The sequence below is a fragment of the Anopheles arabiensis genome, chromosome 2 (genome assembly GCF_016920715.1).
Source record: "Anopheles arabiensis isolate DONGOLA chromosome 2, AaraD3, whole genome shotgun sequence".
In the NCBI taxonomy this organism is placed as follows: domain Eukaryota; kingdom Metazoa; phylum Arthropoda; class Insecta; order Diptera; family Culicidae; genus Anopheles; species Anopheles arabiensis.
In genome coordinates, this window is record NC_053517.1 from 19,121,093 (window position 1) to 19,147,662 (window position 26,570).

The 26,570-nt window shown below is 55.2% G+C and overlaps 3 protein-coding genes across 14 annotated transcripts in view; 1 reads left to right on the top strand and 2 right to left on the bottom strand.

The window, feature by feature from the left end:
• LOC120897189 overlaps positions 1 to 4,730 on the bottom strand; it is a 33,302-nt gene extending 28,572 nt beyond the window's left edge. Inside the window, exons 1-7 of the mRNA XM_040301862.1 lie at positions 3,781 to 4,730; positions 1,377 to 1,417; positions 1,146 to 1,264; positions 874 to 1,054; positions 497 to 797; positions 347 to 423; positions 51 to 263 (exon numbers count right to left, since the gene is read on the bottom strand). Of these exons, the coding sequence (XP_040157796.1) occupies positions 51 to 263; positions 347 to 423; positions 497 to 797; positions 874 to 1,054; positions 1,146 to 1,264; positions 1,377 to 1,417; positions 3,781 to 3,872 (1,024 nt within the window). The 5' untranslated portion in view covers positions 3,873 to 4,730. The remainder of the gene's footprint in view (positions 1 to 50; positions 264 to 346; positions 424 to 496; positions 798 to 873; positions 1,055 to 1,145; positions 1,265 to 1,376; positions 1,418 to 3,780) is intronic.
• Positions 4,731 to 5,855: 1,125 nt separating this feature from the next.
• LOC120897213 lies at positions 5,856 to 12,066 on the bottom strand. Of its 12 annotated transcripts, none has more exons than XM_040301937.1 (10): positions 11,991 to 12,066; positions 9,640 to 9,718; positions 9,228 to 9,328; positions 8,532 to 8,802; positions 8,210 to 8,414; positions 7,913 to 8,127; positions 7,667 to 7,831; positions 7,228 to 7,580; positions 6,378 to 7,144; positions 5,856 to 6,286 (listed from the first exon to the last, which is right to left on the bottom strand). In XM_040301937.1, the coding sequence occupies exons 2-10, from the start codon at positions 9,702 to 9,704 to the stop codon at positions 6,131 to 6,133; spliced, it is 2,298 nt and encodes a 765-aa protein (XP_040157871.1). In that variant the 5' UTR covers positions 9,705 to 9,718; positions 11,991 to 12,066; the 3' UTR covers positions 5,856 to 6,130. The 12 variants fall into 12 exon arrangements, with proteins under 12 accessions (XP_040157871.1, XP_040157923.1, XP_040157916.1 ...); XM_040301989.1 differs by lacking the exon at positions 11,991 to 12,066 and adding an exon at positions 11,655 to 11,862 and having other exon boundaries at positions 8,548 to 8,802; XM_040301982.1 differs by lacking the exon at positions 11,991 to 12,066 and adding an exon at positions 11,595 to 11,862 and having other exon boundaries at positions 8,548 to 8,802.
• A 510-nt stretch (positions 12,067 to 12,576) lies between these two features.
• Positions 12,577 to 26,506, top strand: LOC120898652 (hornerin-like). Its single transcript, XM_040304787.1, has 7 exons — positions 12,577 to 13,936; positions 14,622 to 15,201; positions 15,280 to 15,635; positions 15,715 to 15,801; positions 15,878 to 15,978; positions 16,057 to 16,396; positions 16,474 to 26,506. Exons 2-7 carry the CDS (start codon positions 14,647 to 14,649, stop codon positions 24,809 to 24,811), a joined length of 9,777 nt encoding a protein of 3,258 aa, XP_040160721.1. The 5' UTR covers positions 12,577 to 13,936; positions 14,622 to 14,646; the 3' UTR covers positions 24,812 to 26,506.
• Positions 26,507 to 26,570: the final 64 nt, after the last annotated feature.

Consider the following 26,570-nt stretch of genomic DNA (forward strand, 5'->3'; position numbering starts at 1 on the left):
TTACCACAAACTTTCTCCCAGCACGTTCACCACTGGCACCGCATGCTTACCGTCCAGCTCCACCACATTGGTGGTGATGCCGATCAGACCGTCCTTGCACGTAATCACACACTTCCACTCGCCCGCGTCGCACAGTTCGGCCGCATTGATGTCGACCAGAAAGCAACCCAACCCGTCCTCGAATATCGAATACTTTTCGTTCGCTTCGATCAGCCCATTCTGGTTGTACCATCGCACACTGAGCGGAGCTGCAGATAGATTGACTGAAGAGCAGAACAGAAGAAAGAACCATAGTGTGAGTGGGGTGGGGTTATGTCTTGCCACGTGTTTCCGATTGTTTACACACTTTTGCAACGCAGCTCCAGTCGATCGCCTATTTTGCCCTTAATTCTTTCGAGTTCTTCGATAAACACCGGTGAAATTCTGTAATGGGAAGCACACACACACGCATTAGTGCAATGACGCAATGACCACCAGCGAACAACACCACCCATACTTATCGATCGTTTTTTCCTTCGCAATCGTGTCCTGCTCCTGCACGCGAACCTTCGAGCTGGAGCGGCTGCGGCCGACACAGTTCGTCGCCACGCAGGTGTACACGCCGAGCGATGCCAAATCACCTCCGTTGATGGACAGCCCGAACATATCGCCCGCCTTGATCTCCTTCTCGTCCTTGTACCAGCGCAGCTCCGGCGTCGGGTAGCCGATCACCTTGCACTCCAGCGAGATCGTACCCTGGCTGGTAAGGATGGCCCGCAGCTCGTCGACAAACTCGGGCGCTTTGTACGTTTCCGGCACTGTGAATGTGGAAAAAGAAGGTGAAAATCTGCTGTACCAAGTAGGGGTGGTTTTGCCCAGCCTCCTATTGCATACCTCGCACCGTTAGCTGCCCACTGCAGACACATTTGCCCAGCAGGTTCTCCGCCTGGCAGGACCATTTGGCATTATCTTCGGGCAGTACGGTCGCAATGTCGAGCGAGTGCAGCTGGCCCTTGCTCGTACACACGTACCGTTCCGACTCGGCGAGCGGTACCTCATCCTTCAACCAGGTGACCTGGCGTGGTAAAGCAAAACGAGAAAGCATATATAGAGCAGAATGTACAACCCATATCACGAGCAACAGAAGGCGTGCACAAATACGATACCTTTACGTCCTTAGTGTTGGAAATGTGCACCGACAGTTTCGCTTTCGTCCCCACCAGCACCGTATAGTCACTAAGCTTCCTTAGGAAAAATGGTGCCCCAAAGTGTGGCGTTTCATCCACTGGAAAACAGAAGAAAACGGTGCCCCAAAACGGTTAGTTAGAATAGTTAATAATATCGCCGGGAAAAGGTAAAAAAGGGTGTCATTCGCTTTCATCGCCTCCTTAGCTTACCTTGGAATGTTTCCTCGCGCATCATCTCCACGTAGACGGGGCTGGAAGAGATAGAAAGAGAGAGAGAGAGAGAGAGAGACTGAGTGTAGCTCAGAAGTAGTGGTGGGAGCACGGAATCGGACCTACCCGATTCCGATGCCGTGTTCGGAATTAATTCTGGAGTCGATTTCGTGGTTGACTCCGGAGCTGATTCCGGAATTAACTCCGAAGCTGATTCCGGAATTAACTCCGAAGCTGATTCCGGAGTTGACTCCGGAATCAGAATCGGCTTTGGAATCGGAGTCGACCTGGGAATCGCAATTTGCTCCGGAAACGGGATCAGAATTGACTCCAGAATTGGAATTAGCTCCGGATCAGTTCTTGAATTGAAATAAGAAGCTTCAGAAGCAAAATCTGTCCGAGAATCTCCATTAGAATGGATCTTTTACAAGTAAATTTGGATTCTTTGCGGCTATCAATACGTAATATCATTGTATCCAAACGCCTATACTATCCAAACGCCTATATAGATGCCGAAACTGACTCCAATTTTGAAGCCAATTCTGATGTCGGAGCCAAATCTGATTCCGGTGCGAATTCAAAAACCAATTCTGGAACCGATTCCGGAGCCGATTCCGTTTCCGAAAACTGATTCCGAGCCTACTATCCACTAATCGCTTCCAGCAAACTTCGGAGCTGGAACCGTAATCGATTCCGACGAAAACTTCATTTTTCCCATCACTACTCAGAACATCCGCGTCGGCTTCAATCGCAATTCCCGGCCACCGTTTGGCATTACACTCTGAGCCGCGCACAACCGCGGGTGAGTAAATTATTATGTAATGGGTCGAACGAAACCGTGTGTCGTTCGTCTGGTGTTCGAGGTGTGCGGTCATGCTCTAAGAATGTCCAACAAAACTGCATGAGATCAGAGACGCCTGTGCTGCTACTGCTACGGCCTGCTACGACTGTGTGCGGCATCATTTAATTAGCAACAACACACGCGCCCCAGTGCGTAAGCACCACACATATCCCATCAATGTAGCTCATTTTCGAACTGCGAACCGACTAATTACGCGCATAATTTTGAACCGATTTCCTGCCCTGTGCGCCTGTGTCCTTTACTGCCACACATTGTCGTCACCACGCAGATCGACCGATAGTTTTTGGCTGCGAGCGTGTGCGGAGAGCGTTATTGCGCGAAGCAGATGTGTCGTCGCGCGAACGCGCTGTGCTGCTGCCGCCGTTCCATCTAATTTGTTGTGCAAAACCGTTTATCCATGGGCAGCGCCGTGTACGACGGTTGGACGAAGGGGGCTGGGCGGGTACGATAATGTTATATTTATAATCGGTCCGCCGATGACGCGTTGACCGCCGCCGTCGCCCCGAAAACGCTCGCAGTGAACTTGATCAGTCTGCAAAGTGTCGAAAATATTACCCTCCCGGACATTAGCGTTGAGGGGGAGGACGCGCTCACGTTAAGTATTAAGTAATGCGCGCGTGTGGGAGTGTTGGTGTGGTTCGAGGATCCGCGACCTCGCACGCGATCCAACCTTGCACGGATGGATGGCGTATACTCCAACAACCGTCGTCCAAATGGGGTGTGTGCGTGTGTGGACACGGTGGACCAGAAATAGAGTGTGAAAAGGTGAGCACCAGCATACAACATTATGCTCAAGGATGCACACGAGACACAGTGTCCGGGACGGACGGCAACCCATGCCCATGCACCGTCCCAGACGTGCGGCTGCATTGCCATTTCGTATGGTTCGGTGAGCATAGCAGAGAGCACGGAATACCAGCAGCTGTTGCAAGACCGGCCCGAGCTCGTCCTGGTGCGCTTAAAATATAACAATAATTAGCACAGGGCACACAGACAACAGATTTATGATTTCGTGGAACCGGGGGACTGGGACTGGCAGTGTTGGGGGGGGGGAATGGGAGGGAGGGTCATACCTATTCCCTTTCGATACGCCATCGATTGCCACACATCGCGAGCGAAAGTGGCGCTGCCATTGCAGCGAAGGTCACACTGTTTATATTGTGACTGATTGTGACTATTGCACACACACACACGCACACAAGACAGGTCGGACGCCCGCAAGATGCCTGCCAGGACACCGACCGCCGATCACCGACCACCGATCGGTGCTGCTATTTTTAAGTCCACCGCCATCGCCGCCGACAGTGTGTGACATTGCATTGGGGTGGGCCCCATCAAACAAATGGCGCAACGTTGGCCGTGAGCAGCAGCAGCAGCAGTTTGAGGACCCAAGGACCACACCCCCCCCTCCGATATGCTGATCGATCCATCCCTTTCATTGATAAACATAAACTCACAAATAGCGAAGGGCCCTACGCGGTAAGAACGGTCGAGGGGCCCCATAGTCCATCGTTTTGCGACACATCCCTCAAACCCACTCACCTTTTCCGTTGCCGAGGTCCAATCGATATTTCGGTGCCATTCCCTTTGTACACCTGGGTGCCTGCCTCACCCTTGCAGCAGTTGCTCCCCATACTGTGGCCGGGGGCGGCGTCGTCGTCTCTGCTAGCAGCAGCAGCAGCAGCAGCACAGAATTTCCCTCAAAAACAAAAACTTCCTTCCGATCACGCAACTCGATCTCAACCAACCAAGCACCACGCGCCGCAAACACTTCACCTCTTCACTTCACTTTCGTTTAGTGTGTGTGTTGTTTCGTATTCGCTTTTCCACTTGACAAGTAGAATTTCCAATTGGATTCCTATTACACTTTCGCGCAGAATGGTCCAATTGCTTAAAACGATCGCTTTGCTACTTGAAATCCTTTGCCTTTAACAGGCCTGGGGATGATACATTTCCCCCCCGGTACTACGGAAAATTCTGACCCCACTACCACCACCACCACCACCACTAAACACACGTCGATCGCGCACTGCTTCTTCACATTACGAAATCACGCAGACGAATGCTGCGAAATGGAAAACGTGGGAAATCGATCCTCCACAACGCACACTGTAATCCCTCTTCCCTTTTCGACAGGTGTTTGATCTGGGCTGTGCCACGCTGATACTGCCACACACACACACACGTTCTGCAGGGAAAATAAGCAAATCTCCAAAAAAAAGTCCCTTCCTGGTTGTGCGTTGTGAATTAGAGAAGCTCACTTTTTCACACACTTTCGCTGTTCGTTATACACTAATACGTAACGGGTTCGTTCGGTGATGTGCCCGGTCTTAAACTACACGTGCAGCCCAGTGTTCCGGGGGCGTGGGGAGCATTCACAGCCCCGTTTTGCTTGCCGCGAAATGCTGGACGGGGAAGTTCTGGTTTTTTGCAGGAATTTCGTCGGGATCGTCGGTAGTATATCTTCGTCGTGTCGGAACGACGGAACGCGCGGCGCTTAACTAGAGCCACGACAGCGCTGTGTCTGGTTGCGCTGGTGCTGGGTACGTCCAACACACACACACAAACGCTCTGGCTTGCTCTCTTTCTCTCTGTGCCCCCGGGTGCGCAAAGTCGTGTTTGCATGAACTTTTCCCTAGCGAACTATATTTAGACGCTTCTAGACCAGATCCAACAATAACGTATACTTTAAAAATAGTGTACCTAGATGGGAGTAGGGATAGGAGGGTATACACTGCTAAAATGTACGCATGCATACAGTGTGAAGGAACCGTTCCCACTAGCGGGGGTCGTCCACAGTTCACTTTCGGTACCGATGATAGTTTTACAATTTATTTTTTTTTTAATTTAAGCTATTTTATTAATCGATCGGTAGAAGAGCCTAGTATGAAATTCTAAACATTGAGGATCTTAATTTGAGATCTTTTTTCAGATTTTTTATTCCAAATATTCAAAAGGCGTCGGTTGCGTATTTCAAATGTCATTTCAAATAGCCTATTGCAGTTGTCTCTGAATGTTTAGGACGTTATTCTACGTCCCCTGTATGCAACATACAACTCTGCCCTCATCAACGCCGATCTCTGCCGAGTTCAACCAGTCTGACCCAATTCCGATCAGTCGCCCTCAAGAACCCATTCATCACCACCCCGCAAGCAAACTATATCCGCTGTCGAACTAGTCCCGCTGCCTGTGCTATTCTTGGTGCTGCTAGGGGCACACACACACACACACGTGTACGGACGGGTATGTCAACCAGCATCAGCCATGACCATCCTCAATGGGTCGGATCCGGCCACAGTCCGGCGTGGTCTCGATCGGTGACCCTTCCCTGCCAGAACGCGCACGCACGGTCACGCCATTGAACGCGCGCACAGCCCGTGCGTACGGGTAAAAGTGTCGTCAAAATATAGCGCAGTGTAACGCAACCGGTGACCTTACCTACGGTGTCAAGTGAGTGGCGTTCTTCCCACTCGCCCACAGTAGCAACGTGCCGCATTCCTTCCGAGGGCGACATGGCGTGAACTTCGTATGTTTGGCCGTACCTTCAGCGCAATTTTGGACATTCATCTTTTTCCCGTTTTCTTTCAACTGTTTCTCGATTTACACCAAAACAAGTGTTGCGATGTGTTGCGTGATTGTGTTTTGTGCTTGAGAATTATTAAATTATGTTATTTTTGCTTATTCTTTAACGGTTCTCCGTTCGGGTGTATCTGTGTGGTGTGTAGTTGTGTGTTGTGGTGTATAATTAGTTTAAAGTATTTCGGTTTGTTGGGTTTGTTAAAAAAAAAAAAACAGGCAATAAAATAAACTCTAAATCACATTAAGCGGGTCCACCGGAGAGGGCGCAGAGGGCGGAGAGGGATGGAGCGGGATGTGAGAGTTCGATTCGATGCTAGGTTGAGTATCTTACAGTACCGTTCCTTAACCGGCTGATAACGCTGTCGAACGTTTCCTCCAAGCCCTCGTACACTGGAATGCCGTGCCGTTTGGCCAGATCAATCAAATAGGCCCGCCCGCGGTTGTAGTCTTTGATGGCGGAGGAGGAGAGCTGCAAAGAGTGGAGAGCAAGCATAAGCGTCTGACCTTTGTTGGCGGAGGGGACGCCATTCACCCTCCCTTCCCCGGCCTTCACTACTCACTGTTGTGTTGTGCCCGTTCGGTGCCGATTCGTTCGAGGGAAGCATTTGCACGCACAGCACAACGTTGTAGCCGAGGCCGATGTAGTGTGCGGCCATTGTCATGGGTGCTAAAGATCGGGTTTCATTCGTGATCGCGAATATGACGATGCGGCAAGCGTCCAGCATGGCGGCATCATACCGGAGCGTGCTCTGGGGATCAAACTGTTGCTGCTGCTGCTGCTGCTGCTGCGGACCGGCGCTTCCATCACCGCCGGCCGGTTGCTCCTGCTTGCCGCAGCAGAACCCTTCGTGCAAGGCCGACACGTAGTAGCTGAGATTGTGGCGCTTCAGCATCGGGAAGGCCCACCGCTGCCGCCAGCTCGTCTTCATCCAGCAGCTGCCCCCGAGATACACGTCCCGCGGCTCGATGCGCCCGAGCAGTGGTTCGCTGTCATCGCCGTCATCGCCGAACGGATCGCCGTCGAATGTAAATGCACGTGGTTCATCGATCGCGGGCGGCAGTGGCACGGGGGAGTGGAGCTTCGGCCCCTCCCCACCCGGACCCGCGTCGACCGATAGGGGGGTGGTGGTGGTGGTGTGGTTGAGTTCACTACTGCCGCTGCTGCTACGACTGCTCGGTGGGCCAGCCACCGAAGCCGCCGCCGCACTGGGATCGGTTGTTCCGTTGACTGCGGGTTCGTGCCCACTTTTCGGCAACACAAACGTTCGCGGGCTCTTGTGGGAACCATTTTCAAACGGTGAAAGCTCCGGATTCGTGTGATTCCATGCTGGGAGGAACGAAAATGGAAGCGAAATTACTTGCCTGGCGACAAAACAACCCTCAAGCGTAACCGTGTGCGCCGCCTCGTACCTTGCAAATCTGTCAAATACACCGGCGGCTGCTGCAGGTTCGTGCCCTTGATCGGTGACGTGCAGTTGTGCTCGTAAAAGTCCAGCATCAGTATCGACACGCACGCGTCGATGATGCAAAACTCCTCGAAGCTGATAAGTACGCTTTCCGCGTCGCCCCGTCTGATGAGCTGCGTTTGCACGTCCAGCCCGGTCACCTCCTCGTAGCAGAGCAGAATGTTTTGAATGTTGCCCATCGTGCCGACGTTCGCCGGGTAGCCTAGGCTGCCGAGGGCCTGCTGACACTGGGCTAGATTGATGCGGGCCGACTCAGTCACATCCGCGGCAACGCGCTCGAACGTTCGTCGCAGGGAGCTACAAAAAGGAAGGGGAAGCGATTAGAACACGCAACGGGGGGCGAACGCAATGATCGCAACGGTAAGGTGGGTTCCTCCATTTACATTAAGCGTGACGCTAGATTGACTGGCGGCTGCGGGCAGCAGTTCCCCAGCAGCACTTCCTTGATCTGCTCCAGCGCGGTTGGAATACTGTCCAGTACCGGTAGCCCACGGCGCAACACCAGTTGCCTTAGCATTAGCTGATTGCTCATGAGATCCATATACTCGCTGCAGAAAAGGAAAAAAAAAAGACGGATTCGACGCCATTAGATGCTCCCATTGCTCAATGGCTTTCCAACTCCCACTTACTCTTCCAATAGCGTTTCATTGAGAATTTTCTGTCTGCTGGAGTACGGCAGTAGCACAAGCAATAAATATTTCGAGTTCTGGCCCGCGATGTGTGCCACCTCGATGGCCCCCGCCGTCGAGCGGGTCTGTGAGTCGAGCACGAAAAACAGCACCTTCGCCTTTTCCTTTGCTCGATGCTCGAGCTCGATCAGATCTGGTGTCCAGTGGGATACTTGCTGGAAATATGGCAACCAAATTAAATCCCCCCACCCGATTAGCTCACAACGAATCGAGAAAAACAATCGGCCACCTGCTTACCGGATTGTAAAAAGATATGCCCAGCCGGTCGAGCGTCGGTATGGCCACGTCCGCCCGCCAGGTCGTGGGATTGCAGGAACCGCCGAGAAACACCTCCGGTCCGGGCGACGGCTCCCCGTCCTTTGCCGTGCCAGCGTGATTTGCCAACACGCTGCCCAGTTCGTCGACGTTGCGCGCCCTCATAGCGTGGAAGGATGACTGTCGGCTACAATGGCAATACAAGATACACATCGGCTACACGTTAATTAATGCTGTACTGGCGGGAGGGGGTGAGGTGGACGATGACGGTGCAGTCATGCGACGTAAAAAGGAGACCAACTACCCAAAACATTTCGTACAGGATGCTATCGCGGTGAACTCGCCGAACGTTAACCGTTCGCCCGGTGGTGATGGTGGTCGGTTCGGTCTGTCCTTCCGCTGCTGGGACGGTGAATGGTGCCGGTTTGGTTGCTGTTGTGATGGTGCTGCTGCTGCTGCTGCTGCTGATAGCGATAGTGTTGCGTTGGCCACCGGCGTCTGCACGCTGCTTGGACGCGTCGTGTTCATCGCCGGAGCTCGTGTGACATTTTTCATCGTGAACAAAATGTCCCGCACTGTAGGTGGGGGGGGGGGTGAGCAATGAAGACACAAAGAGAGGAAGAGAGAGAAAAATAAACACACTTTTTTATAATTTGAGCGATTGCGTAGGTGGTGAAGGAATGTTGAAAAAAACAACAGCAAAAATTACAACCATCGATGTGCGGTGCAGTTGGGGAATTCAGGAGGGAAGAGGATGGCACAGTATCGTTGTACCGGCGGGTACCGATCAGAGTGTATTAACGAACATAAATAGAAGATGATCGGGTTGTGATGAGTGCACCGCGGGACTGGGATAAGCAAAACGGAGCATGATGCAGGCGCACTGGGAAGAGTCAATGCAACCGCGTTCACTACTGGTTGGTTGCAATTTTGCCATTGCATTTTAAAATTTAATGATAAAAGATTCAATTACATACAATCCAAATAAATATTGGCTTACCTTGCTTCCTCGAAAGGGACTGCTGCAGGTCCGCAAACAGTTCCGCGATGTAGGGTTGTTCGCCCGACTCCGCCCGTGCCTTCCAGCAACGGTAAGCGTCCCTGAAAGCAGGCGAAAGAAGAAAAAAAGAAATAAATTTGCCATTGTCGTTCAATCGTCCAATCCGTTTCGCACAATTGCTCCGCTCTTCCATATCATGGCCGCCTTTAATCACATTATCTCCAACACGCGTGCTGCTAATATGACAACGTTGCAAAGCCCACTTTTCGTACGTTAATATTTGTTCGTTGCTCCGTTCGCCTTATCGGGTCTGGGGGGGGGGGGGCATTAACGGGGCGGTAAATCAAATTCCCCACCGGGACCATGAGCTGATCAAACACAATTTAAAGGAAGGCGCGAAATCAGCTCTCACCTCATGAACGTGTAGCATCCATCGTGGTAGTTTGTTTTGATATCCAGCGTGCTGGGGCGCATCATGACCGTCGAGATAGCTGGAGGAAGAAGGAGGAGATAAGAGAAAAAAAAATGAAGAGTGAAAACACGAAAGTAAACAAGCCAGTCGGATTAAAGCTGCTAGAGGAATTAAATCATTGAGCCCTCATTGAGCCCAAGGGGGGGATTTTGTGTGTGTTTGATCGAATTCTTCCAAGACGAAATGTGTGCCATGACACACACACACACACACAAACACCGCTCTTTTAGTTTATAGTTCGGTTACAGTTTCTTGCTTCACGGCGCACACGCTGCCCGGAAGTGATTCACTGGAGGTCGCATAAACAACTGCCCCCTCCCAAGTGGGGCGTGGGAGAGGAATGTGAGTGTGCGCGGCCCGCTACGATCGCGCTTAAGCGTGTAAGGAAAAGAGAGTGATAGAGTGAGAGAAAGAGCCAGAGAGAGAGAGAGAGAGAGAGAGAGAGAGAGAGAGAGAGAGAGAGAGAGAGAGAGAGAGAGCGTGTTCTTGCAGGTCACGCTGTTTTTCGTATTTTTGCCAGAGCAAACATTATAATGTTCGGGAACGGGACCTACTGGTCGCGCACAGCCTGCGGGGAAGGATTGGATTGGAATAATTACAACGTGATTCGTGAAACGGCATTTAGCAGTCACGGCACTCTGACTCATCCGCGCACAGCACGGGAGGGAACGTGCCATGACACGATCACCCTCCCCCATTCCCCCGGGTCAGTGTGGTGTGATGGAACGCGGCCCTGGCGGGATGCGAGCGGTGGCCAAGAGGAGAGGTGAGACAATCGTCTCGAGTCACCACACAGGCACACACACACACACACGATTGATCACCCCAACTAATCGGCAGACGTTGGTAGAGAGAGAGAGGCAAAGGTTCGTCAGCAAACCCGCACCGTCGCGTCATCGCTACAGCATTAGATCATTCTGAGATTATCCGCACCAAAGGCTGACGCGCGAACGTTCGCTTGCGCGCGCACTCGCGCACACACACACGCACGCACGCCTCTCAAGAAACCGTTGGTCAAGCGCTCGGCCGTCCCCACGGGCAGCGTGTTTTGTTGTGCGTAATTATCTTTTAAGATCTTTATTTTGCGCGCCACTTTTACGCCTCGCCGATTAGCGCGGGCGAAAGGCACGGGACAACAGCGCAGAAGGCCATGCCTTTCATCTGCTAGTTAGAATTTGCGTGTTTTTTTTTTGTTGTTGTCTGCTTCTGTTTCGTTGGTTTCGCTCACTGGTACACAACACTACCCATTAATTCAAGTGCGTTTGTCATTCGGCGGGCGGTGTGGTGGGGAGCCACTTTTCGCAAACAGCGCAAACAGCATATGGCCGCAAGGCGCGTCTCCACCCAACCCAACCGCACTCCAACCCACGGGGTTTCTGTAACGGGCGCGCGCGGTACGTACTTTTCAAACAACTGTGCATCACCGTTTAACCTTGTCCAGCTGGTGGTAAGGTTAACACCAGCGCAGTAGTAGTAGCACCCAGGCCAGAAAAATCGATACCGTGCAACCTGGAAAAAGTTGATCCGCCGTCCGTAGTTGCTGTTGTGTTGTTGTGTTGCGTGCGCCTCTTGACTGGGTGTTTGGGGGGAGAGGTTTGGTTGGCTGTTGTGCAGGCAGGCAGGCTCGTTCGTTCTCTCTCTCTCTCACACACTCTCTCTCTAGGGCCTACGATATGTCTCCGACACGGTTCAAGGATGAGCACAGAGGGCACATGTGAACTGCTGTTTGCAACGGGCGCGCTCTAACTACTCCACGCTCCCGCCAGACTGGTGGACGACTTTCTCACAAACGACATCCGACGACAGGGGCATGCATTATCGCCGTACAACTCGGAACCACCACAAACAACAACGACAACTACAGTCGACAACACTGCACAGACTCACTACAGTACCAGCGCACAACAGCACACTTCCAGCGAGCGGAGACATTTGATCGACCGATTCACGCTTACGGCTACGAAAAACAGGGCAGGCGTGGGGAGGGAAGGGCAGCGCGGTCCTCCCTACGCTATGCTCGGTCGATGAGTGAAGCTATCCATCCAGGCGGCACACCGTACAGGCTGAGCATGCCATTCGCGCTTGATGTCGAAACAGTTGTATTTTTAGAACTGACGTCATACGCCAGCCAGATAAGCTTCGCCATTCGCTAGCCCCAGGGCCCCCGCACGGCGAACAATTGACCCGGAACCGGTCCGGCCCGCACTTCCTGCTGGGTTGGGCTACCGAACGGGCGCCCCGGCCAGCGTCGGGAAGAAATTATTCATTTACAATTATTCAAAAACACTTACGGCACTCGGGCAGCGGTGCTGCAAATCAACAGACAAAACAAACTTTCTACACCAACAAACCCGTTTATTATCCATGCTTGACAGCACGCGCCAAGTGGCGTTGTGTCAAACCGGCTGTCTACGGTGCCAGGCTGAGCGCTTGGTGCGTGCGCATCTGCCCTCGGCGGGGGAAAAAAGCGGTTGAATAATGGGGAGTTTTTCGGTGATTTCATGACAAAACATATTAATATATGCGGTAGGTATGCATTAAATTCGTATAATAATCCTACTGAGCGTTAGGGCTCACAGTATTCACGTAGAAATTGTGTCAACAAATGTCCAGCGATAAAAATCTCAACGGTTCTGGTGAGCGGATTCAAAAACAAAATCCATCTAAACGAGAACAGTAAATTAGGTTCATGTAATGCAAAATAAACAAGAAAAAAACAGTACAATCTATTGACTTTCGTCTTGGAATTATGATTAAAAAGCGAAAAAATGCTCGTGTGTCATTTCAAACCAATTTCTGTCCCAGCGGCAAACACGGACGCGCACCACTGTCAAGCCTCTCGACCAGCGCCCATAAACGCACCGCCTCCTGGCAGCTGAAGTTCTCAAAAGAAAGAAAAAAAAAGAGTCGAAGTATGCAGCACGCACCCTATTTTCGTTTTACTTTGTGCAAATAAGCGAAGAAATTGGCCATTTTATCAAGGCTGTTGAAAGTTGCCCCGCAGCGGGGTAGGCAGAGCAGTGACGCATCGGCTCGAGTGAACCCAAAGCGAATAATCAAACGCAGCAGCAGCAGCAGCAGCAGCTCCCAGCTCCGCCTTTCGGAAGCGGAAACGCAAACCGCGTCATCTGTCCCCTCTGCGCGTGTGTGTGTGTGTGAGTGTATGTGCGCGCGCGAGGGTCCCCTCGCTTACACCTCTGCGCTACGTGCCTGTGTGTGTTTTCTTCGCTTCTTTTCCTCCACTTCGCATCACAAAATCCGTCGGAATCCTTCCCGTCGTCGCACGAATTTTCCCGTGCCCGCGTCCCGCCGCTGCTCTCTCCCTTGCAACGAAAAAGCGAGCGAGCGAAAAAGGCGCAGCAATAAGGGAGTGCGAGCGAGCGAATGGGCGCGCGCGAGAAAGTGATGAACATGTATATAAATATTCACGACGAGTGCACCCCTGACCCGGTTACCAAGTGATATGTGTGCCCAACGCAAATGCCGTCTCGCTGGCTCCGGATGCTTGTTCTTGGCTGTTGAGCGTGTGCGGTGGTGAAGTGTTTTTTTTGTTGTTTTGCTCTGGGCGAAAAAGAATCGTCATCATCTTTCCCGCGAGTGTGCGTGCGTGCGTGCGTGCGTGTGTTTTGCAACGTGCTGGAGGGGCTGGAGCGGAACTTGCACACAAGCGCCTGTGTGGCCCAAGCGTGTGTGTAAATACGACAGAACAGCAGCAGCAGTGGTTCGATTGCTTTGCTTGTGTGTACGGTGGGGAGCGCTAGCATAACGCACACACACACACAAACAAACACACGCTCGCCCGTGTGCGTTTGTGCGCCGCGATAGCGTTTGTGCGAGGCCCCGTGTTACCTGCAAAGGGAGACCGAAGAAGAAGGTTCGTGTGTGTGTTATGTTCCGGAATATGCCCGAAAGCAGCGCCAGAATCGGTGCTGCGCCAAACGGCAGGGGACAGTGTGGTGAGGTGTGTTGAGGCTGTATACGCGCAATTAAAACAATTTGTTATTAAAAAAGACAATCAAAATGGCGGCCGCGCGCGGTGCTGCAAATTCCGGAATGGATGTGTCCGATCGGCAGCAGAAGGATTAGCATACGCGCTCTCTCGCAGCGAACCCCCGTGTGTGTGTGTGTTAGATTGGTGAGTGGTTCCAGCGGGGTGAGCAGTGGTGGTGTGTTGCGGTGAATACGTGTTTATGCTGTGTGCCGTTCTAGTGTGCTGTGCCCGTGCCCGTGCCATCCGGTAATAATCCTCCTCCTCCATTCTCCACTTCGTCCTCATCGTCGTCATCCTTCGTTTCGCTTCTCCTCCTCCTCCTCCTCTCTCGCCTCGTCCACGGTGAGAATCTATTTTTGCGAGCGGCCGCTGTCTAATTGGCGGTGCGCGTTTTTGCGCTTGCAAAACAAGTTAAAATTCGCATGTGTGTGTGTATTGTACGGCACCGCAGTGATCGGTCGGTGATGAGAGGAGGATTTTTTTTACTTCGTGTTGCTTGATTGCTTGCCGCACACGCTCTAATGTGTGTGTTGGTGCTTTGCCACACTTCCCGATGTGCGCTGGTTGGTGCCGGCAGTTGCGATTTTTTCGTTGCTGTGTTTTAGAAATAATATTATTTTTACGTTTTGGATTTCGAAAAGCTCTCTTTTCTAGTCCCCCCCCCTCCCCCACCAGAATCATCGTTCAGCATTGCGTGTTAGTGTGCGTGTGTCATACGAGCGATTGAGCGTGTGTATGTGAGTGTGTTGCGTGTGTATGTTTGTACTGGCAATGTTTACTATGATTCATTAGCACACAACACCGTCCTCTGGATGCACCTGCGTGGCTGCATTAATTTTTCGGCGCAGTAAACTAACGATCCCCTTTTTTCTCTCAACCCTTTCATCCCCCCCACCTCCACCCAATTGCGTGTGCCTACAAGTGTGTGCAGTGTGTGGAAGTAATTGGCGAGGAAAATGCGTGAAAATCCCGATGACGTGAGCCCGCAAGTATGGAAAGAGTGGATCCTGGAGGCGATCAGGCGCATCCGGTTCCAGAAGCAGCGGCCTAGCATACAGCGCATCTGTCAGGCGATCGGCAGCCACCACAAGTTCCACGAGGACATCGTGGCGGAGAAGCTGGAGGAGGCGGTCGAGGCCGGCTCGGTGCTGAAGGTGTACAACAAGGGGCTGCACTCGTACAAGGCGCCCACCTCGACCCAGCGGCGCGTCATCAACGTCACGAACGAGAGCAACCTGTCGCGGCAGGTGGCGAAAGCGGTCCGCGATCTCGGCGAGTTCGATGGGTCGTCGCAGAAGTCGATCGAGAACTATGTGCAGCAGACGAACAACCTGCACATCGCGCCCGACACCGACTACAAGAGCGTGATACGCAACGCGATCCGGATTGCGCTGGCGGAGGAGACGATCATGCAGGAGGGCCGGCTGTACAAACCGGGGCCGGTGTTCAAGCCGATCACCAAGCGCAAATCGACCTCGCCCAAAAAGCGGGGCAGCAGCAAGCATTTAGACGTAAGTGAACGTGAAAAGGGTTGTCCTATTGACACGCACATATGTTCACAACGATCGTGTGTTTCTGTTTTTTTGTAGCGTTCCGCCGAGGGAAACATGTGCGTGGTGTGCCAGGAGGCGGAAGGGAACGGGTCCGACGACGAGGGCGAACCGCTCACCAGCTGCAGCAGTTGCGGCGCGGGGCTGCACGACAGCTGCGCGATTGGGCCGGGGCAGAGCAGCCGGGCGGTGACGCTGTCGCGCCTGCTGGAGAAGGGCAACAGCTGGCATTGCGAGGAGTGCAAGGTGTGTGACGCCTGCTCGAACCAGGACGACGACGAGGACGGCGTGAAGGGTGTCTGTCTGCTCGACTGCTGGAGCTGCAAGAAGCATTTCCACCTTTCCTGTCTCAGCCCGGCCCTGACGGAGATGAAAAAGTGCAAAACCGCTTGGAGGTAAGCAGCAGCAGGGTGGTACTGCGGGGGACCGTGCAGAAAAACAGCGTCATTTACCGGTTATTTCACTATCTTTCAGATGCTCCGACTGCTTAAGCCAATCCAGGGACAGTGATAGGAAGTCCAGCATCATGCGCCCGGCAACCGGTGAAAAGAAGCGCAAAAGGTATGTCGCGCAGGGGTTAAGGTTTACGGCTGCACTTACAAATGTGTTGATTCTAATTGATTCTGCTTATTTAAAGGTTGCTCACTGGCGACAAAGACCCCAAGGGAAGTTCGGAAGCTATCAGTCTACCAGTACCTTACAAAAGTGCATACGATTCTACCAACGAGGAAGCGATAGGTAACACTCTCCCCACTCCAATTGTCCCCATCCCCCTGTACCACCAACTAACGGCCCTTTGGTTTTGCCACCACGCAGAAAAACAAACACTTCCGGAAGGTGTGACGCAGCAGGATGCGGAGCTGTACAAGTACGTGCGTGAACAGTCGACCAAGATCGTGGTCGGCGTGTCCAAGGCGCCCACCATCGCCGCCCATCACAAGCACAACAACAACAACAGCGAGCAGCGGGGCCGACACTTCTCCCCCGATCGGGCGAGCCACCAACACCAGCACCAGGCGGCGAACAGCAGCAGTATTCTACAGCAGTCGCCATCGAAACTGATGGCAGCGCAGGATCGTTGTCCGGCGGCGATAGAGTTTGGCAAGTACGCGATCGAAACCTGGTACTCGAGCCCGTTCCCGCAGGAGTACGCGAGGTAAGGAGAAAACACGGCGTGTGTGTAGGCCACGGAAGAGACCATTAACCAAATTTTCACCGTTTCGCCCCCGTTAGACTGCCGAAACTGTTTCTGTGCGAGTTCTGCCTGAAGTACACCAAGAGCAAGGCGGTACTGCAGCGACACCAGGACAAGTGTTCGTGGCGCAATCCGCCGGGGACGGAGATCTACCGCCACGACGGGGTGTCCGTGTTCGAGGTGGATGGCAATGCGAACAAAATCTACTGCCAGAATCTGTGCCTGCTGGCGAAGCTGTTCCTCGACCACAAGACGCTCTACTACGACGTGGAGCCGTTCCTGTTCTACGTGCTGACGCGCTACGACCGCAAGGGCTACCATCTGGTCGGGTACTTCTCGAAGGAAAAGCACTGCCAGCAGAAGTACAACGTGTCGTGCATTATGACGATGCCGCAGTACCAGCGGCAGGGGTACGGGCGGTTCCTGATCGACTTCAGCTACCTGCTGAGCCGGGAGGAGGGCCAGCCGGGCACACCGGAGAAGCCGCTGTCCGATCTGGGCCGGGTGTCCTACTACGCCTACTGGAAGTCGACCGTACTGAACTACCTGTACGAGCACCGGCGCCGGGCGGAGGAGGAGTCGGGCGGCGGTGGTGCCGGGTCGAAGCTGCTTCCCCTCTCGATACAGCAGATCTCGCAGGAAACGGGCATGGTCGTGCCGGACATTGTGCTGGCGCTGCAGCTGCTCTCCTTCATCAAGTACCGCAAGATCGACCGGGGCGGCGGCTTCAAGGTGTACCAGCCGCTGATCTGCATCGACTGGCGGCTGGTCGACCGGCAGCACGAGCGCATGGTGCGGTCGCGGGCCCGCCTCGCGATCGAGAAGGAGTGTCTGCGCTGGACGCCACTGTTTTTCTCCAGCACGGCCTCGTTCTCCGAGCTGGACGGTAGCAACATACCGATGGAGGCAACCGAAGCCGATGACGAGCCGGCTGGGGGAAGCAGGATAGGCGGTCCCGCCGTCAGCCCCAAGCCCGAGGAAGAATCGGACCAGGAGAAGGAAGAGAAGGCGTCGCGGAATGGGCCGCTCAAGAGCGGTGCAGCTTCACAACAACAGCCGCCGCCACCCCATCGGAAGGCGGGAGGAGAATCGGGCAGGAGGAAAAAACGCGGCCGCGATGTGTCGCCGCCACCGGAGCCAATCGCCAATTCGCGCTTGGAAAGCGACCTCCCAGCGCGCAACAGAACGCATTCGCTCAAGCTGGAAGAGCAGACGGATGAAGAGGAGGTGGCGGCGGCAGCGGCGATGCTAGCAGCACGCAACACTGCCACCGTGACGACGGGCGGCCGAAAGCGGGGCCGAGTGGCGCAGGACAAAGAGCCGACCAAGCCCGGAAGCGCCAGCAACACGTTCGAGCGGCTGCGCAAACGACGTCGGTTGGACTCGGAAGAAGCGGCAGCGGAGGAGAAACAGCAGCCGCCGTACGGCGGCAATCTGCTGAAGGATGCTTCGCCGCTAACGGGTCGATCGGGTGGGCTTCGCCGAAAGCGGCTAAACTTGCGGCTTTCCGACTCGGAACCGGAGCCGGAGCCGGAAGCTGCCCCGCGCGTCATCGAAGACAGAAGGACAAAGGCCGGTAAACTGGCAGCACGTGGAGACGCCGGTGAGCCGGTGAATGGGGGCGTGTTTGGCCGTGGCCAGGCTGGCCGCGATACTGCGCTGGAGCAACGCGCGTCACCGGCGGCAGCAGCCAAACGAACGGGCGCCACCGGGATGCGAAACTCCAAACGGCTGGCCAGCAGTCCGGCGAATACGGTCGAGAGCGAGGAACCGGCGGAGGAAGCACTGGCGGTGGCTGCCGAGAAGGCGAAATCATTTCGAAGCTCCTCAACGGCAGGCACGGTGAGGCAGAGGCAGAATCACGCATCGGCAGCTACGGCCGGCTACACGTTACCTTCCTCCTCCTCCTCGTCGTCGTCGATCGCCGGACCTTCTACACATTCCCCGACCAAGAAGGAAGCGGCTGCGGCGGCGGCAGCAGCAGCAGCAGCGGCAGCAGCAACAGCAACAGCAAGTGTTAACGCAACCAACTTGAACAGCAGCAAGTTACGCCATAAAGCATCACCTACATCGGGCGTAGGGCGCCATAAGAAACGCCAGGGCAAGAAAGCGATCGTTCCCGTGGCGGACGCCAGTGAGGACTACTCGTCGGGAGAGGCGGACGATGAAATGGAGGAGGAAACGCGCAGTGCACCACCACTACCGCCACCAGCATCGTCGGCTAGCAGCGTGGTTGCCAGCGTGGGCAAGAAGTCGCCCTCTAAAACACCACCGTTCAGTGCCGGCACGGGCGTGAACAACAGTGCGGCGGACACCGTACCGCCCAAGGTGTCACCGCGCGTTCCACCGCCGCCCTCGAGCCCGGATGCAAAGGCAGCGAAGGGTGCCGCCGGCCCCAAGAGCAAGACAATAAGCGAACAGCAACGACGTGTCAAGGAGGAGGAGCACTCAGAGCGCACTGCGACCAATGCCGATTCGTCGACGGGTGCTTTGGAGCGCACGGTGAACGCAAAGCAAAGCAACAGCGGCGAAGACGGCCACAGAACTCCACCCATTGCGGCTGAAAGCACCGCCGGAGCGGCGGCACTGGACAAGGAGACGCCAAGTGTCGCAAGTTCGGCGCCATCGGACGACAGCCGGCTGCAAGGCTGTGAAGCGAAGAGTGAAGCTGTTTCAGCAAACTCCAAAAAGGGCTCAGTGAAGCAAGAATCCAGCCCTTCCGCGAACCGTTTATCGGTGGAAGGTGGTCCGAGCTCCGTTATCAGCAGATCAACCGGATCGGCCTCTGTGGTGGAGCAGGGCAAGGGTGAGCAAAAGGAAGGAGTAATCCTGCAGGCGCCTCCTTCCTCGAAAGCTGGCACACCCGAGAAGAAGGATGCCACCGGCTCGCCGAACAAAGAATCCTACGCGAAAGCGTCCGAGCAGGCGAACAAAGAAGCGTCCAAGGGCGGCAGCAGCAGTAGTGGCGTTATAAGCGAGCCCGCCTCGCCGCCGCTCGTGAACGGAGTAGTAGAGATCAACGAGAAAATCTCTGTGATAACCGAATCAAAAAACTGTCTAACGACCCATCCGACGGTGGCGGACACTGCTGAGCCGTTGCCGGTAGCGGCGGCAGCAGACGGCGGCAGCAGCTCCATCAACGGGCAGATGCAGAGCCCGGAGAAGAAGACCGTCGGAACGGGCACGGACACTGCGCCTGCTAGTGCCGACGGTGGTCAGATGAACGGTGTCCAGAGCTCGCCGAAAATGCAGAAGATGCTTGCAAGCGATAGCGACAACAACAGTACAAATCGATCAGCGGTAGATCGCGCTTCTAGTAGTGCCAATAATACGGCCAGTGTTTTGAAGATTAACGAAAACTACGATAAACACCATCACAACCACCAGCAGCAACAACATCACGCGGATCCGCTCCGAAACCGGCCGAAGGTAATTGTGGACGGTATTACGAGCTGCTCGGGGGAAGCTAAAGCAAAGGAGGAACCGGCGCCCGATGCGGTCAAAGCGTCGTCCGACGTGATCCGGACGAGGGAAGAGCCCAATGGTGTGCCCCCAGCTGCTCCTTTAAACCACGAGCCGGGCAGCATCAAGCCGACGGCTGAATCCGGTATAATTCAACAAACATCCGCCATCGTTCCGACGAGCAGCAGCAGCAGTAGTAGCAGCACTACCGGCACAACCGTCCACGAGATGGCGATGCACAAGAAAAAGTTCATGAAAAGCATGGAAAGCTCGACCGACAACGGCTCGATTCAGCAGCAGCAGCAGCAGGTGGCGAAGCAGGCGGCAACAGCTAATAATGACCAACCGGATCAATCCGTCATTAAGCAGAACGACGAGGTGGTGACCAGTACGAAGATAGCGAGCTTTACCCACAGCAGCACCGCCAGTGCCAGCGTTCCTGGACCGTCCGCGCCAACCGATAGCGCGACCGTGTCCGCCACCGTAGACATAAAGAAGGAAAAATCGCCCCCGAAGGTAAGCGGCTCGTCTACGGTCGCGCCCGTCCTCGCGTCCTCGGCATCGAAGGGTGCAAAAAACGAATCGCATAAATTGGCGCCGTCGCACAGCAACGGCAGTGGTGGTACGGCAAAGTGTACCGAAAGCACCACCGCTAGTGTCGCCACTGCTTCGTGCGCCACCGCCGTAGTGACAAGCGCCGCTAGCACGCAGCAAGCGCTAGCGGAAGCGGGAAAGCGAACCACGTCCGAACCAAACCACGCCGGCCTGGGCTATGGGGCGGAACCAAAGACGGAATCGAAGCGTGGAAAGGATAAGTCGCACGCCGGCAGTGGTGGTGGTTCCTCGAGCAATGTCGGCGCGAACGCTTCGGAAGATGGTGGCCAGGGCGCGAGCGGTAAAACAAGCCGCAGCAACTCCTCGTCTTCATCGTCCGCGAGCGACCACCAGCAGCCGCACGGTGGCAAACGGTCCGGCTCGACGTCGTCCACCAGTTCCTCGTCCGGTGCGAGCAGTGCGAAGGGAGGAGAGCACGCTTCCTCGTCCTCAGCCACTGCCGGAATAATGACGACGGCGGCGGCCACCGCCTCCACCGCCGCTTCCAAGCGCTCCGAAGCGAGTGCGCGCAAGGAAGCGAACAAGCATAATGCCGCTAATGCGTATGCCGGGCAGCAGCAGGGTACGGGTGGCAGCAGTATTAACAACACCACCACCACGCTCAACAACCATTGCAAAGTAGCTCAGGCAGACAATCATCAGCTTCATCAGCAGATGCAGCAGCAGCAGCAACAGCTGCCTCAGCAGCAGCCACAACACCAGCAGCAGCAGCCACAGCAGCAACAACATCAACAGCCGCATCTACATCAGCAGCAGCAGCAGCAGCAGCATGTTGCGCAACATCAGCAACACCCGCATCAGCATCATCAGCAGCAGCAACATCAGCAGCAACAAGCCTCACAGCATCAGCAACAGCAACAGCAGCAGCAACAACAGTACCATATGAACGCGAAATCATCAGCTACCATGCCCCCGTTGCTGATGGACGGCAGTGGTGGTGGTGGTGGTGGTGTGGGTATTACCCCGCCACCCCAATCCTCTGGTCCTTCGATGCAAGGACCAGCGAGTGCGGCTCCGGGTGGTATAAGCGGTACACCGAATAACATACCCGTAAGCTCTACGCCGCCAGTCGGCAATGTGCACGGTGGCAGCAGCATGATGATGCCGACCGGTCCCGGGATGGGTTCGGCCGGTGGCGGCGGTGGTGGTGGAAGCACGCTGATGGGCATGAACAATGCGCCTTCCTGCCGGACGGACAAACACGCGTCCAAGCACGCGATGCACGATCCGAAGACGACGATCGATCTGAACAAGATGACGCCCCAGTTCCCGGGCATCAACCAGCTGTCCAGCTACGCACCGGCCCAGTACTATCCGATCGATCCGTACTACCACCAGGGCTACAATCTGATGCATCTGGACACGGGCAGCCAGAAGTCGCCGAACAAGTTCCATCTCGATCTGGCCACCAGCATGGCGTACGGCAGCTTCACCTCCAACCTGTACCCATCGTTCCAGCACCAGGAGCAGCAGTACCAGCAGGTACCGCCCGCCCCGGCCACGCCCTCCTACCAGTCGAAGGAACGGGCGAACGTCAAGTCGGAACGCAAAGGTGCCAACGCCGGCAGTGGCGGCAGTACGCTCGATCAAACGTCGTCCGGCACGTCCAGCTCCTCGTCCACCAAACACAGCAAGTCCGCTTCGAAGTCGGGAGCCTCGAACGCTGCTGCAGCCGCCGACGATGGGAGCAAGTTTAAGGGCAACAATGCAGCGGACGTCCATCACCTATCGCAACATTCCTCTCAGCAGCAACAGCAGCAGCAGCAACAGCAGCAACAGCAGCAGCAGCAACAGCAGCAACATCAACAGCAGCAACTCTGTCCCTCGCCGTACGATACGGGTTTGCTGTGCGGTAAAGCGAACCAATACCATCATCTCACCTCAGCGCAAGCCATCCAGCATTCCCATCAACTAGCCCAGCAACACCACCAGCAGCAGCAGCAGCAGCAGCAACAGCAGCATCATCAGCAACACCATCAGCAACAGCAGCATCATCAGCATCATCAGCAGCAACAACAGCATCAGCATCACTCGCAGCAGCAACACACCCAGCAGCAGCAGCACAAATCCATCCAGAAGGGTAAAAACGAGCCCAGCAGCAAGCTTAGCGACTCCTCCTGCATGGTTGCCGCCGGTGCTGCGGCCAAGTCATCGCCCGCCGTTACCGCAGATCCGTGCCACGCCGCCGTGCAGCAGCAAACGATGCATCTGATGGGCAGTGGGGCCGGTCCGAAGGCGGGCGGGTTCCCGGGCGGCGAGCCGGATCTGCACGGCGACGGTGCAACCGGTGGTGGGCAGACGGACCTGAAGCAGCAGGGTACGCCCGGTCCGGGTGGGGACCATTCGATCGGCGTGTACACGCCGGAATCGACGACCTCGAACTCGGTGCAGAGCCTGCACCAGTACGGCCAGTGCGACATAGACGTCAGCCAGCTGGGGCTGGAATCGCCCGCCAGCATAGCGAGTGACGTGACGTCCCAGAACTCGGCGGACGCGATCCGTCCGCCCAGCGTGGTGTCGCAGCACGGCGGCTCGATCGGCGGCGGCCCCTACTCGGACTGTTCCGTGCAGCAGCAGCAGCAGCAGCAGCAGCTCCAGCAACATCAACAGCATCAGTCACAGATGCACATGACGATGCATACGCACGTGCCGGAAACGAGCCCACAGCATCCCCCGCAGCAGATGACAATCATAGCCAACAACAGTGGCGGCGGCGGCGGCGGCGGTGGCGCTAGCGGTAGCACTGGCTCCGGTAATGGAGGCAGCGGTCGGGGTAAGCAGCAGCATCCTTCGCAGCAACATCTCGCCCAGCAGCAGCAGCAGCAGCAGCAGATAGCGCACGGTGGAAACGGCAGCACGGGAGGGCGGCAACGGGCGTCCACGCCGAAGGTCAGCCGGAACACACCGACGCCGGGAGCGCAGCAGCGGCACCAGAGCCGCACGACACCGCCCGTGGTCAGCAACGTGATTCAGCCGATCGTGAGTCCCGGCCATCATCAGCAGCAGCACCAGCAGCAACAGCAACACCAGCAGCAGCAGCAGCAGCAGGCGGCAATGCAAGCGGCCTCCCTGAATCAACAGCAGCAGCAGCAGCACCATCAGCAGCTGGCACTGCAGCAGCAGATGCACCAAGCGTACGGCCAGTCGCTAAACCACCAGGCGCACAGCCAAAACATGCACCAGGCGGCGGCCGGCGGGGGCTACCTGGGCGCGCAGCTCGGTCTGGCGGGTCAGGCACCGCCCTACCCGCAATCGCCGACCTCCTACGGCAGCGTGATTCAGCACCGCATGTCCAACAACCACACCCCGGCCAGCCTGCACAGCCCGCACCAGCGGCTAGGGGCGTCGCCCGTCTCCTCATGCGCCGTATCATCCTCCAACAACTTCTACGTGCAGCAGCAGCAGCAGCAGACCGGTGGAGTGACGCTCCCCGGTTCCCACACTCCCATCCCGCAAGCTCCAACGCCCGCTCCCACGCCCACACCCACCCCGACACCGCAGCTCGAGCCGCAGTCCTGCCAGGGTGGTCCGCCCGGCGCGGCCGGACAGCTTCAGCAGCAGGGCCCGCAGCTGTCCTGCCTCTCGAAGCTGCAGCAGCTAACGACGAACGTGGACATCTGCCATTCTCCCGTTACGCCACCGCCGTCCGCCCACCATGCACCCCATCCGCACGGTGGGCCACCGGGTGGTGGTGGTGGGGGTGCAGGCGGATCTGCCGGGGCCGGTTCCAACCCGTCCGCCAGTGCGCCGGGTGCCGGGGGCGGAGGTGGTGCCGGTGGTGGCCACATGGTGGCGGCCCAGAACGTCGTCCGCAACATATCGACGCCGCCCGTCTCGATCCATTCGGCCCAGATGTCCACGATCAACTACCACAAGTACTACACCGGCAACATGAACATGCCGACGATCGCACAGAACGCGGTGGCGGCGGCTGCCGCGGCCGGAGCGGCTCGCCGCAATGCGGCGGCCGCCTCGTCCGCCCAGATACAGCACATGGCGGCGGCCGCGAACCGATCCAGCAGCGTCAGCCCGAACGTGGCCATCAGCACGAACCTGATGTCGCCGTACGGGTCGCTGAACGGGTACCGGATGACGACGGCCGGCCAGTCGCCGGGGACGGGCGGCTACATCGGCAACCCGGCCGCCGGCTTCATCCAGAACTCGGCCCAGCTCGGACCGGTGCAGATGGGCGTGATGAACATGCCGTCCCAGTACCAGGACCCGAGTGCCATCCAGCGCGCCCAGCAGAACTCGATGTACTCCTCCTACTCCGCCTACCTGCCACCGATGAGACGCTAGTAGTAGCAGTAGTAGTAGTGGTGAGGTGGCAAGCACGCGCAAAAACAAACAAACCTGACCGTGTCGTTTGATTAGGTTAGCGAAATGAGTTGTTTCGTTTCGTGTTTCGTCAGTTTTCAAACGATGCTGATGCGGAATAATGCGGGAGATTCGGCTGCGCTCCTCGCTCCTCTTGAGGCTAATTTGTAGGACTGCGGGGAATGGAAGAACTAACAGAAAAAACCCATGCTGAAACGCCTTAAAAAGTTACTCTTTCACGCAATGCGTATCGTTGCCGCCGAGAAGGTAAAATCCCACACCAAGCCTCCTCCACTATTATTCGGTTTAATGACTATTGTACTAAGCCGTAAGTCCAATGTTTTATTCCACACACACACACAACACACAGACGCGCCTTCGTTCAGTCCGTTGTATCCCGTTTTTGTTTTAAGTCTTTAATACTGTAAATGCACTCACGTACACACACTCTGTATTGTTAGGGAAAATAGATGTTAGCGAGTAAACATAATGGAACAAGCATTGGCTGCAGGAAGTGGTCAGCGAACAACAAAACACACCAGACCCACACACACACAAGCACTAAGGATGGACGGGACGGGCGAACGCGGACGCGTCAAGTGTTTTAGGTACGCGCATGTAAAGATATATAGTTAAAGTTAAAGCAAGTATCGACTAAAAAACAAACAAACAAACAAAAAACAGTAGCATAGAACTTCAGCAAAACCGGCTTCAGTTTGGAAAACAACGGGGTGGGGAAAAGTGTGAGCAACAACACACGCAGCTTGTACATTTTATTAAGGGTTTCATATCTCGATTATCAATTCGTGTTAGTATTTTTTCACTATTTTTTTTAAATATTCCTTACCTTTGGTTATTTCTATTTAGTTGTGTACCTCGATAGGGAGAGAGCGACAGAGAGAGAGAGAACGAGCAAGGAAGAGAGCGAGAGAGAAGGTGAGCGAGAAAGGCTCGAATTTAGTGCGCATACTGTAGGGATGGAAATGGATTTTAAACACGAACCGGGATTACAGGCCGCGTCTCTATTCTCGATAACGTACAACGTCTCGCGTCTCTAGCTCCAGTGGTTAAGTTAATGCTGTAGGAGGTAAGGGGGAGGTGGGGGGTGGGGGAGGGTACGTGCGGTCCGGCCACCGCGTCGCTGCCCGTTCAGTTCGGCAGTGCGCAATGTGTTTTCCTCTCGAGGACGACGAGGTCCGTTTTTTGCTTCTCCCCTTTCCCTCCGGGGGTGGTTGCGCTTTAAGATATGTAATGTAGATAAGAAACAAACACCCAAGCTGTCGCGCTTCAAACGCCATCGTGTGTGTGTGTTTCGTTTTTATTATTAGACGCAACAATACACGCGGCGCCCCGCAACACAGAGAGCAGACAGCGGTTAAGTTATGAAATATTAAGTGCGCGTGTTTAAGGTACGAAATGGACAGCACAAACCTGGCGTTTAGTGAGTTCGTCGCGCGAAATTGAGATTGCACACACCCACACACATCCCGCTATGCAACACATCAAACACACATATAAATATATGGGAAATTAGGCGATCGCGCACGCTCGCTCGAGTTCCGATGATATGCTCTAGGAGATGTGAACTATTACTGAATTCTGTACACAATACACACGAGCGCGCCAGTTGTTTGAAAAGTATAATAAACAAAACAAAATCAATCTACACAAGCAGCAGCCTACGCCGTTGGAAGAGTTTGTGCCATCCGAAGCGATCGTGTCCGAAATCTTGTGGCGGTTC